The 20,589-nt window shown below is 48.6% G+C and overlaps 1 protein-coding gene across 2 annotated transcripts in view; it reads right to left on the bottom strand.

Moving 5' to 3' along the window:
• Positions 1 to 1,796: 1,796 nt before the first annotated feature.
• The window catches only part of LOC147630521 (DEAD-box ATP-dependent RNA helicase 21-like), a 35,987-nt gene continuing 17,194 nt past the window's right edge, over positions 1,797 to 20,589 (bottom strand). The window contains exons 15-21 of one of the 2 annotated variants that reach the window (XM_086810415.1): positions 20,524 to 20,579; positions 20,105 to 20,183; positions 19,880 to 19,939; positions 19,694 to 19,798; positions 2,329 to 2,411; positions 2,078 to 2,228; positions 1,797 to 1,984 (exon numbers count right to left, since the gene is read on the bottom strand). In XM_086810415.1, coding sequence (XP_086666541.1) covers positions 1,844 to 1,984; positions 2,078 to 2,228; positions 2,329 to 2,411; positions 19,694 to 19,798; positions 19,880 to 19,939; positions 20,105 to 20,183; positions 20,524 to 20,579 — 675 coding nt within the window. In that variant the 3' untranslated portion in view covers positions 1,797 to 1,843. The remainder of the gene's footprint in view (positions 1,985 to 2,077; positions 2,229 to 2,328; positions 2,412 to 19,693; positions 19,799 to 19,879; positions 19,940 to 20,104; positions 20,184 to 20,523; positions 20,580 to 20,589) is intronic. The other variant, XM_086810416.1, reaches the window with a different exon arrangement.

The following is a 20,589-nucleotide window of genomic DNA, read 5'->3' as shown; positions in this document are numbered from 1 at the left end:
CATAGCCTGCTGACTCTGACGTGTCTTCAAGACAGTACCACCGACCCACTCCTTGTGTAACCGACTGCGTCAACCAAACAATAGCACCAAAACAAATGTAGGCATCTCTCCTCATCCTTCCAAAAAGGTGTGCTCCAAATTCTCTATGCCTCCCTGCACTCCCATAAGCAATGGTAGATTGTCTCTGAAGCTCCTCCACATCTCAAACAAGCTGGCTAGCACCAACGACCAATCTCCGTTGGATGGTGGCCTTGCCATGTAGAGAAAACCAAATAAAAGAGGAAATATTCATTTCCATGTACGAGTGCCACAACCTCCCCCAAAAAGCTCTCCAAATGTCAAGGGTGATCCCATAAGCCTCCCAATGTGGTCTAAAAGTAGGGACTCTCTGGATTTGTCCCAGAACCTAGTGTCTGGCGTTCCGCAGAGTGTAACTGAAGAAGCGCATGCTTTTCATGGGGTTAAAAGCATCCCTCCACTCCCACTCACCGGGGTCCTAGTGTAGGTATCTGATAGGACACCCATCATATAACCAAAGGCTCCAAGAGGAGCCAAGAGTCCGTAATAATCCCTTGAGGGGGATCAATAGAGACGTGCTTCCCTGCTCTGCCCACCACTCTCACCGGCCCGACCACTGGACCCTCAATGATATTCTGCCCAATACTTCTCTCCAAGAGCCATCTATCCTAAATGTAGTAAAAAACCGGCACATCGTCCTCACCCAAAGTGGGAAGGCACATGACTTGAAGAGGAACCTCTGTCCCTGAAATTACCCCAAACCATAATCGAGCTAAAAGCAAGCATCAGATCCAGCTCAATCTTGAGCTTGGTTGCTGTTTTTGTTTCTGTGTGTATCTCACCTGCAGCCATCGAACTTCTCTGGCGCAATAGAAGCGCAACAGGTCCGGGTTTCCTTCCATGTGCAGCAGCTCCAACAAGAGCTGCATTTTCTGTGTGTTGAGCTCCATGTGAGAGCTCAGTGATTAGCTCAGAAGGGGCTTTCTTCCAGCAGCAAAAGGTGTTGAATTCTGGTGCATTCTCTCTGACATTTTTGGTGCATTCTTCTCATGGGCAGAGAAACAACTCTGGGCAGCTCGACTTTGGGGCATGGATGCATACACGGCTAGCATCGACAAACCTGAAGGCATCATGTGACCTTGCAGGCTTCCTTGTCCGCTATGGCTACGGGCTCCTAGGGAGTTCTTGGGATCCGTGATCTCCTTATCGTAGTAGGCCTTAATTCCCCCCAATTCTTTGTCATGTACCTCTTGCATTCCATTCCTCTCCTTCTCATGTCTCTTTGATGTCCATAAAGGCATCCCTGGGGCCCGGACGAATGCCGCCAGCAAAAGAGTTGGAGCTACTCAAGGAGGAGAACACAAAGCTCCACCAAGAGCTTCAAGCAACGAAGAAGGAAATCACGAAAGAGCTTCACCTAAGGGTCAAAGCCAACAAATCCTACATCCAAGCAGCAGGGGAGGTTTACCATAAATATATGGGAAGATAAAACTTCCTCCTATTCTCCAAACAAAGGATAAGATTTTTGTTGCTGGAGAGTGTGTCAAGGATCTTGAAACAGCTTACGTGCAATTGTGGACAGCCCTAAGGTCTCGAGAAAATCATAGGAAGGGGAATCAGCATCACCCCCACATGAATCTCAGAGAGAGAGTTTGGATATTGCTGAAATTTGAGAGAAAAGCCAACCTCACAAAACAATCTAGGAAGAAGTTAAGCTTTCCAACAAGTACTATGGACCCTTTCAGAAAGAACGATCACATGGCTTTTGGACACGGTGAAGCACTCTCACAGACACTTTCACATTTACATAAGCTCAATAATTTAATCAAATATGAGCAAAAAGAGGGCTCCACATTGACTGCATCAATGCTAAAGCCAAACTTACCGGAATATCAATTCCACGTCCAGCAACATCAGTTGCAACTAGACAGTTGAAACGCTTGTTTCGAAAACCCTCTAGACTGATCTGTATTTCAGAGGCAATGCAGAAGCCAATAAGCATGGTAAAGCTTTCAGAAAAGAAGGTAAATAAGACTTTAACAGACATTGGACAAATTACCTCACGCTGATCCTGGGTCTTTCCACCATGAAGAGTTGTCACTCGATACCCCAGCTTGTCAAGTTGCCTTGCAAGAGAATCTGCTGATTTTTTGGTGTTGACAAAGACCATTGCAGTTTTCTCACCAAGATCATTCAGTAAACGTTGTAACCTGATCCCATCAAACCCAAAAGAAAAAACAGTGATACATTTGTACATTATGACCACGTTAGCCTAAAGATTTGAGAAGCTGTACATCCAGAGTTACATACCTGTCTAGCTTTTCGCCTTCTTTGACCATAATAACATGCTGTGTGATGAGATCAGTTGTTTTTCCTGCTGTGCCAATTGTCACCTGCAATAACAAGTGCATTTTTCTTCTTTCAGTTTTGTTTTACCCACTTTTGAACATGCTCTCTCTCTCTCTCTTGCAAGCTGGTTCGCAGGTTCGCTGTTTGCTGTTCGCTGGTCGTGCTGTTGCTTGTTTCTCGCCCACCCCTCCCACCTCGCCCACCCTCCTCGCCCTCCCCTCTCGCCCACCCTTCCGCCATTCGCCCTCCCCCACCCTCCTCGCCCTCCCCTCTCGCCCACCCTCCTCGCACTCCCCTCTCGCCCACCCTCCACTCTCGCCCAGCCCCTCCCTCGCCCTTGCCTACTCTCCGCCCCTCCCCTCCCACCCACCCACCCACCCACCCGCCCGCCCGCCAAGCACTCCTGCCTCGCCTGCCTGCCTGCGCTCTCTCGCGCTGCCTGCCCTTCGCGCCCCCCCCCCCCCCCCCCCCCCCCCCCCCCCCCCCCCCCCCCCCCTGCTGCCTACCTGCACCCTCCCCTCACATTGCCTGCCCTTCGCTCTCTCTCTGCCCTCCCCCCGTCTCTCTCTCCTGCACATCTCTCCCTCCCCTCCCTCCCACCTGTGCGCCCTCTTGCCCGCCTGCACCCCGCCCTTTGTCCCCTCCATCTCTCTCTCTTTCTCCTGAAGGTCAGCACCATGTTGAGACCAACCCTGGTCTGCTGAAGTAACAGTCACAGCCCACAAGGATTAACGACAGAGGAAACGTCATGGAGGCACGTATGGAAAAGCTCGAAAAGATACTGAAGGATTTGAAGAAAACCACGGACAGCAACCTCAACACTGTCTAGAAGGGCCTCCTCGATCACATTGCTAAGCTGGAGACCGAGGCAAAAACATGGAAGAAAAAAAAGGAAACAATGCAGGAGGAGATTGCCAAGCTTAAAGGCGAAGTAGCTTCACTGCGTGAACGCCCAGAAGAAGGGGAAATCCTCGAGGCAGACAAAGAAGCCATGAAGGAGGAGCTCACCCAGATGATTACCAAAACCCTGGAGGGCAAGATGGAAGCAGTAAGAGAAGGATGAGTGGAAGTGGTCAAGAAAAACATTAAGAAAGAAGTACAAGAGGACACGCACATGGTCCAATCCACACTAGATGAAGAGAAGATGAGGAGAATCCGTCGCCTGAACATACGCGTGAAAGGTATTCTAGAGACAGAGGGGTGCACCACTGAGGCGGACGGCCGAAACTTATGCATAAAATTAGGCCATGCGGAGGATGCACCACTTCCATTCACCAAGATATGGAGGACAGCCCCACCCAAGGACCCCACCCAAAGTAAAGCCCTAGTGCTACAGTTCGCAGACGAAGTGAGCAGGCAAACCTTCATGAGACAGAGAGTTATTCTGAGAAACCTATCAGGGGACCCCATCTACTTTGATGATGACCTAACTTGGATGCAGAGACAACATAGGAAATCATGCATGCCACAAATTAAAGCAGCACGTGCTGAAGGGAAAAAGGCACATTACAGAGACGGCCATGTATACATAGAGGGCAAGATGGTGGCATAGCGCCATATGGCCTATGGGACACAGGAAATTATCAAGAAGCACAAGGAGATATATGCAGCAGTTTGGAACTGCAATGGGACTCTATGGACACATCCAGGCAGACTAGAGGAGGTTATGGAGAACCGGGACATCATGTTTCTGACAGACACACATGAAAGCCTAGAGAGAGGCCTACCACGGGTAGTAGGGTACCAGTGGGAAGCAATGTATAGAGAAGGGATGCGAGAGGCTCAGGTGGGATCGCTATACTATTCAGACGAGCACTACACCAGCGTATCAGGGTGGTGTCGAGAGACCCAGAGGCACGTTACATGTGGATTAGCCTACAGCTCTCAGAGGTGAGAACAGTTTACTTGGCAATATGCTACTTCCCGCCGAAGGGGTCGAGATTCAACAAAGGTCACATGGAGGACCAGATTGGAGGAGGAGAGGAGAGAGGGGCCCTTCCTAGTGAGTCTCCATACGCCACTCTATCCGCAAATATCCTACACTATTCGACCATGGGGGAGGTTCTCCTGATGGGGGACTTCAATGCACGCACATAGAATCGACACTGTGAATCATTCGACTTCACAGATCCCCTCATCCTACAGGCACTAGACGATGTAGATGCAGGGACCACGAGGATGTCAGAGGACAGTGGGCCAGACAGTACAGGTTATGGGCAACACCTTCTGGACCTAGGAGCTAGACACCATCTCGTTATTTATAACGGGATGTCACAATGGCCAGAATCGGGAAGACTCACATGTTTCCCATCATTAGAAGGCAGCAGCACTGTGGACTACATATTGGGCTCGCGGGAGAGCACAGACCTGATAGACTCTTTCACTACTACATGCCCCATTGGTGCGGACCATACTTATTTGGCTTTTTCTCTTAGGAGCTCTCTTGATCTGCCACCCCCGACCACTCAGGCATCTCGTACCATCTTCCACTTTACCCGGGAGCTTGCAGACGTTTATGATTCAAAAGTACATGATGGCCTCTTTGGTATGGACCCTACAGCACCCATCGATGTACTGACGGCCCAACTTTCACACATACTGCACACAGCAGCTAGCCACAGCTTTCCACACCATCTCCAGACAGGGAAGCCACCTAGATCCGGGGACATGCCCCAGAATAGATGGTATGATAATGACTTCATCGACATCTCCGAGCCCAGATAGCGAAAGGGGAAATAACACAACAGCAAGCCAGTAGATAGATGCGGTCTCTTACACGCCGTAAGCGACGCACATATGACGAGGCTCAATACTGGGACATCTACCACATGCTCATGAGCAAAGATGCAGCCACTGCTTGGCGACGAGTCAGAGAGCCACGCCCCCCCACCCCAATTACTGATCCTCAACGCTGGCAGAGTTATGCAGAAGGGCTTTATGATGTTCCGCACCAGCCACTCATCCCTCGCCCCACCGAGACTCCACCGACCTCATCGGTTTTCTTTACTACCGATATGGTATCTCGAGCTATACATAGATTCCAACATGGGAGAGCTGAGGATCACACCGGCTTACAGGGTGAGCATTTCATTTATGCAACTGACACACTCTCTCCTGTTATTGCTTACCTCTTTAACAGGGCTCTTGTAGAAGGTTTCCCGGCTGAGTGGACGATGCACACTATTGTACCGATCCACAAAGCTGGGGACATGTTGGACCCCGGTAATTACAGGACTATCATGATTGGTCATACCTTGGCCAAACTCTATGGGGCTATCCTGGAGGCAGAATTGAGCACACACGCTGAGAGGGAGGGGCTTCGTGCCGCTGGTCAGGCAGGTTTTCGGCGAGCCTTCTCTACTATTGATCACATTTTCACCCTGAGATGCCTGATTGACCAAACTCGGGCACAGAGACAGAGACTCTATTGCTGTTTTGTGGACTTCCGCAAAGCCTTCGACACAGTCCCGAGAGAGCGCCTCTTCCATCGCTTACAGACACTGGGCATACCCCCCGACATGATGTGGGGGATTTACAGATTATATGAGCAAGTGTTTGGACGAGTTAGATGCCCAGGGGGACTATCAGATATGATTGCCAGCACCATTGGTGTGAAGCAGGGCTGCCCTCTCTCCCCGACACTCTTTGGCTTATACATCGACGAGGTAGCAGACTACATCATACACGGAGAAGGCTCTAGGATTGACATCTCATGTACGACTGTACACATTCTATTATATGCTGATGATATCATTCTTGTGTCGGATACTCGGACAGGGCTACAAAGGCATCTACAGGCCCTGGATACTTTCTGTGCGGAGCGAGGACTCACAGTGAACCTTGGGAAAACCAAGGTTATGGTCTTTCATACATCAGCAGCAGTCAGATGCCAGACTATCCTTACACTAGCCCGGGGACAGGTAGAGGTGGTGGGCTCATATGTATACCTTGGGGTCACATTTACCAGCTCATCAAGGAGATTCTCTATGGCACAGGCAGCCAGAGACAGAGTGACACGAGGGTACGCAGCACTAGCAATTTTGGAACGCCAGTGTCACCAGGCACACTTCCAGGAGCCCCGTACTAAGCGGTGGCTATTTGATACACTAGTTCCTCCAGCATTGATGTATGCAGCAATAGTATGGGCACCAGGTTTCGCTACATCCTCATGGACACAGATAGAGCGCCCTCAGATTTTGATGCTCTCACGGATGATCCGCAGCAAACCTTCAGTACCACATGATATCCTTCGAGCGGAGTTTGCTGTACCACCTATGTTAGTAGAGGCCATGTTCCAGACTATATCTTTTATACACAGGATGCACTAAATCGGGTATCTCGGGCTGCTTTTGAGGCATCCAGACAGCTTGCTGAGGAGGGACATACCTGGTCATGGTACTCCCAGGTGGTACAGTGGATATCATCACACACGATTGATATTGACAGATTACCACCCTTACAGTATGACCTACCTGCACCACACAGACGCCTCTCTCAGACAGAGAGGAACAGAGTCATGAGACATGACATTTGGCAAGGCCACATACAGGAGACTTGGCTATCTCCCAGTCAGCCACTCCCGACGAAGATGCTCTACTACACAGAGACCACTTCTTGAGCACCTCCACAGACGGCTTCATCCAGCGACCACAATACTTGGAGGTCCACTTATCACATGGAGCCAGAGTAGCCATTGGGCGACTAAGGGTCTCATCACACCAACTAGAGATCGAGACTGGGAGGGGCGTTAGGGTTTGGTCGATGTGTGTACACATCTAAGTTAGCACGGCTCTTAAGTAAGATGGGCGGCCGGGCTAGGAGGTGTGGACATAGGCCAGGGTTTTGGTATAAAACCCAACGAGAAACCCTAACTCGTCACTCATTATATGGTCGGGAGGTGAACCTACTTCCACCCTCTCTTTTTCTCCATGCCTAGGCTATAGCGACTTCAGGAAGACGCAGCCGTAGCGGAGGTGTTACACTGGTATCAATGTCAAGACTATGGTCCTACGGAAGTCGAACCCTAGCATAAGTTAATAGCTTTCGGAGTGTCGAGAGTATTATTAGTGCTAGCGGGGTTCAGGGGTTAATGGGCGTTAGGGTTTGGTCGATGTGTGTACACATCTAAGTTATGGCGGCTTGAGGAAGACGCAGCCGTAGCGGAGGCGTTACACTGGTTTTCAATGTCAGGACTATGGTCCTACGGAAGTCTAACCCTAGCATAAGTCAATAGCTTTCGGAGTCTCGAGAGTATTATTAGTGCTAGCGGGGTTCAGGGGTTAATGGGCGTTAGGGTTTGGTCAATGTGTGTACACATCTAAGTTAGCACGGCTCTTAAGTAAGATGGGCGGCCGGGCTAGGAGGTGTGGACACAGGCCAGGGTTTTGGTATAAAACCCAACGAGAAACCCTAACTCGTCATTATATGGTTGGGAGGTGAACCGACTTCCACCCTCTCTTCTTCTCCACGCCTAGGCTATGGCGGCTTGAGGAAGACGCAGCCGTAGCGGAGGCGTTACACTGGTATCAATGTCAGGACTATGGTCCTACGGAAGTCGAACCCTAGCATAAGTTAATAGCTTTCGGAGTCTCGAGAGTATTATTAGTGCTAGCGGGGTTCAGGGGTTAATGGGCGTTAGGGTTTGGTCGATGTGTGTACACATCTAAGTTAGCACGGCTCTTAAGTAAGATGGGCGGTCGGGCTAGAAGGTGTGGACATAGGCCAGGGTTTTGGTATAAAACCCAACGAGAAACCCTAACTCGTCACTCATTATATGGTCGGGAGGTGAACCAACTTCCACCCTCTCTTTTTCTCCATGCCTAGGCTATAGCGGCTTCAGGAAGACGCAGCCGTAGCGGAGGTGTTACACTGGTATCAATGTCAGGACTATGGTCCTACGGAAGTCAGAGCGCATTTGCAAATTATGCCAGACGGGGATAGAGACAAAGGAGCATTTTGTTTGCGAGTGTGGTGCTTTGCAGGAGATTAGGGCATGCTATCCTGAGGTTTTTAGAGGGACCACATCACTTAGACAGATTTGGGAGAGATCGGACCAGAGACAGCTAGGCAGACTACTACTAGCACTACAGAGACACAGGGAGATCTTACTTCAGACACCTGCACATCATAGCGAAGGAAGACAATCCCAGTTGACTGACTTCTTCCAGAGATTGGCACCAGTAGCCCACCCACACACATTGGGAGTGACATCTCAGTGAGCGGAGGAGATTCGAGCTAGGCGACGACCCAGACTAGCCGGCTACCAGCACCATGGCTAGACCACAGAGAGATCGCGGCCATCCGGTGTCGACACCGGCAGGAGGTCCAGGAGCAGCTGGCACATTTTCGCTCTGATCCAGGATGCATGTTCCAGACATTTACGGCATCCTCAGATCGGATGTATGACATATTGTACCCAGACTATGGGACTGGATGGAGTTAGGAGTAGATAACATATCATACTTGTATCACCCCTTCAGCATATAGAGATGCATTAGTAGCCCTAGTACTCCATCCACACCCTCTCGTTTGTACACCACCATTGAGACCCCTATGGTCGTGTTGTCATACTTGTACATTTTATTCTCACTCCACATTTTCCTCTTGATGACCGGAGGAACATCATTGTACTACTTGTTCGTCTCATAGGCCAATTTTGGCCTTTGCGGACATTAATATCTCTCTCTCTCTCTCTCTCTCTCTCTCTCTCTCTCTCTCTCTCTCAACCATGGCATGGGCGTGTACTAGTGATGAGTTGGAGTCATGAGGATCCACGGCACGGGGATACCTGCTCACAAGCCCTGTGTATCAAAACGTGATTGAGGTAGAAGAGGTCAGACAAGCCACGTTACTACCACACTCCAAGGGTCTCCCATATAGATGCATTACCCTTGGTATGGGCTAGCGTACCCGGGTTGGGATAGTTTTCCCAAGGCCAATCACATCCCTCATTCACCCCCCCTTTAAAAGAGCTTGAAGTCCTCTTCAAGCTACTTCATTATGCTATAGAAGGGGCATCCATGTTGTAAAATTGGATGACTAAGGGGCAGGCTATCTCGAGCGTCTTATCTTCGAATAGCCAACTATAATCTGTCGTAGGCTGACCCTTCCATTTGAAAAAAAAAAACAGTTGGTGCTTCTGGCTCAATCTGGACCTCTGGCTCATATGGCGGGTCTACAACGTTGTCGGATTGAACGGGAAGTGTCCTGCCATAACACCTGTCAGGATAGAATCTCCTTAATAGACTAGCATGAAATGCGTTATGAACATAAATGACCCTCCTATAACACGTGTCAAGATAGAATCTCCTTAATAGACTAGCATGAAATGCGTTATGAACATAAATGACCCTCCTATAGCATGATGAAGTAGCTTGAAGTCCTCTTCAAGCTCTTTTGAAGAGGGGGTGAATGTGGGACGCGGATTGGCCTTGGAAAAACTATCCCAACCCCACAGGGGCTTTGGGGGTATGCTAGCCCGTACCAAGGATACTGCATCTATATGGGACACCCTTGGAGTGTGGTAGTAACGTAGCTTGCCCGCCTCAATCATGTTTTGATACACAGGGCTTGTGAGCAAGATATCCCTATGCTGCAAATCCTCATGAATCCGACCCATCACATGTAAATTCGTCGCATGATTAATACAAGACGGCATCTTCATTATCAATCGGTCTCGTGTTCCGTTTTCAGTTTTTCTTGGCAAGTTTAACTCTTTGACGGCTCTGTGACGCGTTTTGTAATTTGAGGCATAACACTGGCCATTCTCTCTCTCTCTCTCTCTCTCTCTCTCTCTCTCTCTCTCTCTCTCTCTCTCTCTCTTTTCTTTTCCAGATAGTGTATCAGATGTCATATGGTTGTAACTTTGGTCTCATAGGTCACTTTGGCCTTTTAAAGACGTTAATATAACATTTCATTTCATTTCATTTCTCTCTCTCTCTCTCTCTCTCTCTCTCTCTCTCTCTCTCTCTCTCTCTCTCTCTCCCCCCTCCCTGCCTGTGGGAAGGACTGCAGAGTGATATGGAGGAATGGCCCCGAGTCTCCAAGAGAAACTCGAGGCCCTCGAGACGGCAATGAAGGCACTAATCAAGGAGAACAAGAAGACATCCGATTCCAACCTCAATGAGGTGGAGAACAAACTACACCGGCACATCATGGCTCTTGAAGCACAGGTCACGAACCTCGAACAAGAGAACACGGCACTCAAGGAGGAGGTGAGTGCATTGAAAGTGGAAATGGTAGCCATCAAGAATACTGAGAAGGAAGAAGGGGAGATCAATGACAACACTCTCACGGCCATCAAAGAAGAGATCTCCAAGGAGATCACAAAGGACATGGAGGGAAAGCTCGAAGCCAAGCAGTTAGGATGGGTTGAGGTGGTGAAGAAGAACATCCGTAAAGAAGTGAGGGAGGAGACTCAAAGGGAAGAACACCAAATCATTCACACCACCATTGAGGAGGAGAAGAGGAGGCATGCCCGCCGCCTCAACATTCGAGTCACAGGTATAGCAGAGACACCCGACTCCACTCCCGAGAAAGATGGACAGCTTCTATGCATGAAGCTCGGCTACAAGGAAGAGCACCCTCTCCCCTTCACCAAAGCATGGAGAGCCGGGAAAGACTCAACACGCAAGCGAGCCCTCATACTACAATTTGCAGGAGAGATGGAGAGGGTCACCTTCATGAGGAAGAGGGTCATACTACGGGGTTTAAAGGGAGCTCCTATTTTCTTGGATGATGATCTCACGAGGATGCAGCTTGAGCATAGGAGAACTTGCATGCCACGAGTCTTACACGCGAGGAGAGAAGGCAAGAAGGCCTTCTATCGAGATGGTCGGGTCATCATTGATGGCTGGCCCATGGATTAGCGGTTTGGGGCCTATGGGACACAGACCAGGCCACTGACAGAGATACACATGGCAGTATGGATCTGTAATGGTTCACTATGGGTGCAGTCTGGACGACTGGAGCATGTTATGGTGGGGAGAAACATCATACTTCTGACAGAGACACATCAGAGCCCAGAGAGAGGGCTACCTCGAGTAGAGGGATTCCAGTGGGAGTCAACATACAGGAGGACCACACGCCAGGGTACCTCCAGAGGGTCGGAGGGAGTAGCAGTTCTATTCAGACGGGAGCTACAGGGGAGACTGAGAGTGGTAGCACAGGATCCAGAGGCCAGATACATGTGGATCAGCTTACAGCTTTCACAGGACAGGGTTATATACATAGCTCTATGTTACTTTTCTCCATCAGGATCCTCCTATGTCATTACAGAGGACATGCCACAGGAGGAGGAGACAGGAGCCTCGCCATACACTTGTCTGTCAGAGGAGATTATGCATTATTCTACACTAGGGGAAGTATTTCTTACGGGCGACTTCAATGCCCACACACAGAGCAGACAGTGTGAGGTGTATGACTATGATGACATGGAGATCCTCCACCCTGTGGATCCAGAGGAGATAGGGGCTAGTCGGGCATCAGAGGACACTGGACCAGACAGAGAACATTGTGGGGACCACTTACTAGAGCTGGGAGCCAGGCATCATCTCGTTATTTATAACGAGATGCTACAGTGGCCGAGATCAGGAGGGCTGACATGCTTCCCACATGGGGGTCATACACGGACCGGAGGCACGGTGGTAGACTACATTATGGGGTCTTTGGAGGCATCACAGCTTGTCACCTCATTCTCCATTCCACCTCGTCCTATTGGGGCAGATCATACATACTTGGCATTTTCACTAGCCAGATCACCAGTATCACCAGCCCCCCACATACCGACGCCACACACTATCATCTACTTCACACATGACATGGCAGACATATACACTGGCAGAGTAGAGGATGGGCTCCTACTCATGGATCCCCTAGCACCTATGGATACCATTACAGCCCAGCTGGCATCACTCCTACACACGGCTACATTACAGAGCTTCCCACATCGTGTACACTTAGGAGAGCCTGCGAGATCTATCATCTGGGACTATGCCCCAGAACAGATGGTATGATGACGAGTGCAGAGCCCTATACTCACGGCTCCGCATACAGAGAGCCTTGGGAGCCATCACAGAGCAGGAGTCGAGGAGAGAGATGAGGAGACTTACTCGCCGCAAAAGGCGGGCCTTCACAGAGATATGGGAGCTAGAGATCTTTCATTTCTCATGGCGGCACTTCAGAGAGCCCCGGACACCGACACCTATTGCAGACCCACAGACATGGCACACATATGCAGAGGGCCTATACCACGCCCCACAGCAGCCACCAATACCTCAGCCACAGGAGCCTCGACCTACCACAGCTAGCTTCTTTACCCACTCGATGGTACGGGAAGCTATCCGCCGCCTACAGCATGGACGGGCCGCCGACCATACGGGCTTGCAGGGTGAGCATCTCATATACGCAGTAGATTCTTTGGCTCCTTTTCTTGCACACCTGTTTAACAGGGCACTAGCAGAGGGTTTGCCTGCGGAGTGGACGATGCACACCATTGTGCCGATTCACAAAACAGGGGATATGCTCGATCCGAGCAACTACAGGACGGTTATGGTTGCCCACGTGCTGGCCAAACTCTATGGTGCAGTGTTGGAGCAAGAGCTTAGCTTATATACTGAGCGAGCAGGTTAACGCTCATCAGGGCAGGCAGGCTTCAGGAGAGCTTTCTCTACCACTGACCATGTATTCACTTTGAGATGTATGATTGATCAAGCCAAAGTGAGGAAGAGAAAGCTCTATTACTGCTTTGTGGATTTCCGCAAGGCATTTAACACAGTACCACGAGAGAGGCTCTTTCAGCGCCTGCAGTCTCTTGGCATACCAACAGATATGACATGGGGCATCTATGCATTATATGAGCAGGTTTTTGGGCAAGTCAGATGTCCAGGAGGTATGTCCGAGACTATTGCTAGCACCATTGGTGTGAAGCAAGGATGCCCACTTTCCCCCACGCTATTTGGGTTATACATTGATGAGGTGGCTGACTTCATTACACGGGGAGGTGGAGATGGGGTTGATTTAGCAGGTACCTCAGTACATATTATGCTTTATGCTGATGATATTGTATTAGTGTCTGAGTCTCCAGGTGGTCTACAGCAGCATCTACATGCACTCGATGATTTCTGCACACAGAGGGATCTTACTGTGAACCTTGGGAAAACCAAGGTTATGGTCTTTCATACATCGAGACAGGGCAGGAGTCAGCTGACATTCACTCTCGCAGGACGCCAGGTGGAGGTGGTGACATCGTACATGTACCTAGGGGTTACCTTCTAGGCAGCAGTCACCCGCTTCACCATGGGTTCAGCAGCCAGAGCTAGATTGACACGGGGATATGCAGCATTGGCTATGCTAGAGAGACAGTGCAACCAGGCGCATTTTCAGGAGCCTCGGACGAAGGGGTGGCTATTTGACACATTAGTCACACCGGCATTGATGTATGGAGCAACGGTATGGGCGCCAGGCCTTGCTACCCATTGGTGGACACAGATAGAGAGACCACAGGCCGTCATGATGGCACGCATGATATGCAGCAAACCATCAGTACCTCATGACATTATCCGAGCAGAGTTTGCTGCGCCCCCTATGATGGTAGAGGCCATACTCCAGACTATATGCCTGCTAGACAGATTCAGAGAGATGCCACAGGACAGATTGTCATACAGAGCTTTTGAGGCATCTAGACAGCTGGCTAAGGCAGGAGACAGAGAATCATGGTATGCACAGGTCACACATTAGTTCTCACAGCATGGCCTAGACATGGATCATCTACCACCATTCCAGTATGACAGGGATGCACCACATATCCGTCTCTCTCATAGTGAGAGGAATAGAGTATTGAGACAGGATCTATGGCAGCTCTATACACGAGAGACATGGATATCGCCTACACAGCCTCTTCCACCGAAGATCCTATACTACAGAGATCACTTCATGAGTATCACTGATGATGGATTTATAGAGAGACCTAGATACATGGAGGGCTTTTTACCACACGGCTCCCGAGTGGCTATTGGTCAGCTTAGAGTTTCGTCACACCGATTAGAGATTGAGACTGGCAGAGCAGCACGGATCCCCCGAGAGGAGAGGGTATGCAGATTGTGCAGAGAGGAGGTGGAAAGTGAGGAGCATTATGTATGCAGATGCATATACAGCCATCAGAGAGAGATATCCCATTTTATTCAGAGAGCCACATTCCCTACGCCAGATCTTTGAGGCAGCAGACGAGCGCATACTGGGGAGATTCATTCTAGACATACAACGCCACAGAGAGACATCATTACAGGCTCAGACACCTCCAGAGGGGGGGCGACAGACACAGATTACTACATTTTTTCAGAGATCCATCCCACTCCCAGCCCCTACACGGCAGGGAATTACTCTCCAGAGAGCAGAGACACTCAGAGCCCGCAGGAGACAGATGACACCTGGCTTTCGGACACCACGCCTATACCAGAGAGAGATGACAAAGATCAGAGCTCAGTTTCACAGAGAGGGTGCGGAGCGACTGGCTCGCTTCAGAGCACACCCAGGCATGTTCTTCAGGGAGCTGTGGACACCCCCTTCATTGATGTATACCATTTTATACCCCCAATATGGTACAGGATGGAGCTAGCTAGGTTGCATATCATGATTGTATACTCCATGCATATAGCTTTGCATTCTCCCAGAAGTAGAGCTCCATCCCCTTCACCACTCATTGTACTTTTAGTTTAGTACTTTTTCATTTTGTTGGGATGACAGAGGATACCCCATACAGGTACACCTATTTGTCTCATAGGCCGAGTTCGGTCTTTTGGAAGACGTTAATAAAATCTTTCTTTCTTTTTTTCTCCCCCCCTCCGCCCGCCCGGCGCGGTGTGCGCTTCTCTGCACCATGAAACCCTAATCCGCTGATTTTCTCCTCTCGTCGTTGCACCATACCACTGCTTTCTCTCTCTTCTCTCTTTGAAACCCTAATCCGACACACACACTCTCTCTCTCTTTGCTGTTGCCTTATCTCTCATCGCACACCGCACAACTCCACATCCCAGCCTGTTTTCATGCCTGCCCTCTGCTCAGGCTCCCAAGGCAGCAACTAGGTAGGAATACGCAAGATGAACCTACACAAGCTGGAGGCATGCATCAAGGCCATGGAGGACAACACCAAGAAGGTCTTGATCGAGCAGAAGAAGATGTTGGATAGGATCCTTAACCACCACGAAAACAGTTGGAAGGCCTCTGCAACAAGGAGACACATGGCAAGAATAACAAGATTGAAGAACTACAGACAAAGCTGAATCATCAGGAGGAGGAGATTCGCACACTGAAAAGACCAAGATGCAACAGCTGACAATGCCAGAGGCTGCCTTAATGATAGGAGAATACGGGCGAAAACGGAAGCCCTAAAGGCCACTGTCAAGGACCATACGGTGAAGGAAGGAGAACTCAATATACAGGAGAATCTAAGGATGGAATTGGAGCAGCTAAAGGCTATGAGTGATAAGTTGCGAGAAGAACTACAGACCACCAAGAAAGATTGGTTGGAGATGAAGAAGCACAAACCCCTACAAAGCATCATACATGAGACTCTCGAGGAGAAGAAACACAGGAACGATAGGACCCTCCATGTGCGAGTGCCGGGGCTACAGGTTGGGGCTTCATCCAAGGCACATGCCATGACACTTTGTAACATGATAAGAGTGGACGGGACACACCCTCTCACTCTTGCAGATACTTGAAGGCCACGAAAGGATATGAGATATGACAAGGGAGAAACCCCTCATTGTTGTTATTTTAGGGTTAGGGTAAGAGTTCAGCTATGGTGGCTCTGAAACACTGGAGCAGCCATGTTGAGTGAAAAAGAGAGTACAAGACAATGATTGCACAAAACGAGGATTCACATTAGGTACGTAACAAACACTAAGATATGCCAAAAGCCGTCTAAGCCATACACACTCGATGGTTGTTGTAAATGATGCCGTGTACTCAAGCTTCACGACTAGAGGTGGCCATTGTCGATTGTTTCTTGCTGAGCCATGATATGCATGAACAACCAAGAAAGAACCAAAATCCGCAAGTAGATACTAAGAAAATTCCACTAGATGGAGTCCAAATTCTCGACAATAACTTTGTCATTGAGTTACTGGGCAAACTTCCCCCATCTTATCAATCCTTTAAGGATACCAGTGCCTTTCGCCTTGTTCTTCCACCAATGGTATCCTGCAAGGATACCATTGCCTTTCCCCTTGTTCTTCCACCAGTGGATGCGGTGATTGGCATGCTTCAGGACAGGGTAGATCTCATGAAGATCTCTGATACTTCTCCTACTGAGTCAGCTTTTTCAGCCAAAGGAAGGAGGTAATAAATAAATCCAAGGAGTCGTCTGCTAAAGACTCCAAGGATAAAGAAAAGGGCAAATCTACAAAGAGGAAATGCCACTACTGTGGCAAGGTTGGTCATCTTCCATGGCAACTTGTTCCCCACCCTTCTCATAGGAAGGTTATTGGCGTTAAATGGACTTATAAAGTCTTCTTCATTTGCCAAGAAATGAGTCGGGTACCAAGTAAGTAACTATAGCCCATAGTAGACCTTCAGGTATCTAGATCACCTACCAGTCAAAATCTGAATATCCAACCAAATCAAGACTAGAGGCATATGAAATCCCATGTGTGTCAAGGTGGCCTAGTAATGGTGAGATAAATAAGCAAGCCGACAAGCTCTTTGTACTGAGCAGGATCATGATAGGGTGAAGAGTCATCGTTTTTACTCAATTTCTGATTTGGGTCCATAAGGCAAGATAAAGAGCGACAGTCCTTCATACCAAACCTCTTCAAAATCTGAGAAGCATACTTTTGTTGAGAGAGAAATATCCCCTGTGGACACTTCCAGACCTCCATGCCAAGAAAGTAGCAAAGTAGACCAAGATTAGTTATCTCAAAGGTATGACTTAGAAGATCCATAATCATAGCAGTGCAGTCGGGGTCAAGACTCAGATCCAGTGAGAATAAGATAATCAACATAAAAAATGATAATCACAATGTGATCCTCCTCTATCAAAACATAAAGGTTACTACCCGCATGAATTCTCTCAAAAGAAATGAGAGAGAAAGAAAGCATTGATCTGTTGGTACCATGCCCTGAGACTCGGGAGCCTGTTTAAGGCCATAAAGAGCTTTCCGCAAAAGGTAAAACATGGTCCTCGAAACCATCACAGATGAAGCCAAGGGGTTGTTCAACATATATTTTTTCCTGAAGGTCCCCATTGAGAAAGGCGGACTTGACATCCATCTGAAAGATGGGCCGAGAGAAGTGAGCAACAATGGCGAGAAAGTGCGAATGGTGGTATACCTGGCGGTACGAGCAAATGTCTCTAAGAAATCCTTGCCTTCCTTCTGGGTATAGCCCTTAGCGGGCTTATATTTGTCAAGTGAACCATCAGCAAGAAACTTCACTTTATAAGTCCATGTGACGCCAATAACCTTCCTATGAGAAGGAGGGGGAACATGTTCCCATGTGTGATTTATGTTACCAGCATCCATTTACTAAGGAGGGGAAACATGTTACCGGCAGCAAAATCACAGTCGGCCAGTATCTCGGGGCAGCCGACAGCCCAACCACACCTCCGGAAAATAGGGAAAATAAATGGAGAGTGAGAAAAAATGGGACAACACTAAAACGGGCGGGCGCACCCACAATAGAGGGCTTGACATAGTGTACAAACAGGAGATGACTACTAACACCCCCTCTCAGCTCCTGTATGTGGAACCAACCCCAGTGAGCTGGAGTGCTGTCGGAGTATAGCCTGAGGTAGAGACTTTGTGAAGAGGTCCGCCGCATTGTCCTCTGTCGAACAATAAAGAAGCAAGATGTCACTAGCCAAGATCTTCTCACGAACAAAGTGATATTGTATCTCTATGTGCTTGGTCCGGGCATGGAAGACCGGGTTCCGAGCAATAGCGATACAACTTTGGTTATCGCACTAGATGACCGTGGGCTCCTTCTGTGAAAACCCAATCTCGCCAAGCAACCTCCGCAGCCACACAACCTCGCAAGCTGCACCACAAGCAACCCGGTACTCTGCCTCTGTAGACGACAAGGCAATAGTTGCCTGCCACTTGCTGCTCCATGAAACAGCTCCTGAGCCGAGGGTAAAACTGTAGCCTGGTGTAGATCTCCTCGTGTCTGGATCTCCTCCCCAATCTGAGTCACTCCAACCTTGGAGTCGAACTCGGTCCTTCGTTTCACCTCTAGTGTCGTAGAAGAGTCGAAGATCCTTCGTACCTTGCAGTTACCGCAAGATCCGCAATCCTGCATCCCAATGAGACTTCAACAATGTGTCTGCATAAACGAGCTCAAGAGCCCCGCGGGAAAGCTCAAGTCCAATCTGGTGTTCGACAACCAGATCAATGAACCAACCAGCTTCCGGTACAGAGAGGCATCAACTAGCTCACAAAAATCATTAACTGTAAGCTTTGTGTTCGGGTCCATCGGTGACGTCATAGGCTTGCAGTTCTCCATCCCAAAGGCCTCAAGCAACTCATGGACATACCGCTGCTGAGAGACAAAGAACCCCCTCTGGGTCTGCCAAATCTCCAATCCCATCTATTGGGGGCTGGTGCTCCTCTCATGTTTCATGTTTCATGCTCCTGGTATTCCATGATGAGATTTCCATGGACAGTTTTGTATCACTCCAGTGAGATAGATTTGATTTGTCCTATTTAATTTTCCATTCCATGATGAGATATGCCATGGACATTATTGTATCACTTTGGTCTCGTAGGCCCATTGGGTCTTTAGTAGACACTTAATATATCTTTCTTTCTTTCTTTCTCTCTCTCTCTCCTTTTTTTGTATTCTGACATCCCGTCTACATATGGATCATATGTAACATCTTTTTGGTCTCGTTGACCCTTCGAGCCTTTAATAGATGTTAATAAAATCTCTCTCTGATGTATACCATTTTATACCCCCAGTATGGTACAGGATGGAGCTAGCTAGGTTGCATATCATGATTGTATACTCCATCCATATAGCTTTGCATTCTCCTAGTAGTAGAGCTCCATTCCCTCCACACCCAGATTCAGCTTTTTTTTATTCAGTGCTTTTTCATTTTGTTGGGATGACAGAGGATACCCCATACAGGTACTCCGATTTGTCTCATAGGCCGAGTTCGGTCTTTTGGAAGACGTTAATAAAATCTTTCTCTTTCTCTTTCTCTCTCTGTTTTGTTTCTTTTTTATTTTCCATGATGAGATATGCCATGAGCATTATTGTATCACTTTGGTCTCATAGGCCCATTGGGTCCTTAACATCTCTCACTCTCTCTCTCTCTCTCAATGATCCATACCACAACTGGATTCCTTAAATACTTGCGTGCCAATCGTTCCACTGCAGGGGGCATGGTTGCACTAAACATGTATGTCGTTCTATAAATTTTTCTCTCATCAAGCTCCTGCAGCCCATCAATTACCCTCCATCAGCATCAGCTTTCTGCAAGGGTCCCATTCTTACAAAGCCAAGAAAAACTGCTCACCTCGTCCTCGTTCTCAGGTTTTAGGTTGCTGGAAGGCATTGCATCAAGAACTCCGACAACCTGTTTTCAGAAGTGAGAATACAGAGATGCTATAAAAATCATAATCTTTCACTAAAGCTGTCTTGCATACACCAATACACCAATACACCATACAAGTCAGCCAAAACCAGTGACCTATTCTACCAAAAAAAATAAGAGAGGATGACACTGCAGGAAACGCCTCACCTGTGGCTCAAAGCCCATGTCAATCATTCGATCAGCTTCATCCAAAACTACATAATTGCACTGATTTAGGACTGCATATCTGCAAACAAATACTCCTTACACATCCTCTACATAGCCATCACAGAGTGCCACAAATTTCACCAGCACTTAGCACAACAATTAAAGAGTGAAGTTGAAAAAATGAAAAATGAAGATAAGTTGATTGCAAAAGGAGAGGTGGTTGCAAAAAGAGAGGTGGGTCTGCCTGGGCAGGCCGGCCACCTCAGCTCATATGGCAGGTGCCCTTGCTTTTACAAGAGGCTCTCCCTCCCTCAGTCCACTGATCCTCCCATCAACCCCTAGTAGTCATTGTTCTTGGTCTCCAAGAAATCAATCCATGCTTAAGGTGTCCAAAATACACAGTCCAAGTTCATAATTACCTCCTTTCCAAACAATCGAGCAATCGTCCTGGCGTTGCTATGACAATCTCACATCCCTGAAAACAT

This window comes from Cibotium barometz, chromosome 16 (assembly GCF_041138505.1).
Source record: "Cibotium barometz isolate CiBa-2024 chromosome 16, ASM4113850v1, whole genome shotgun sequence".
Lineage (NCBI taxonomy): Eukaryota > Viridiplantae > Streptophyta > Polypodiopsida > Cyatheales > Cibotiaceae > Cibotium > Cibotium barometz.
This window is presented reverse-complemented; position numbering and strand designations above follow the sequence as displayed.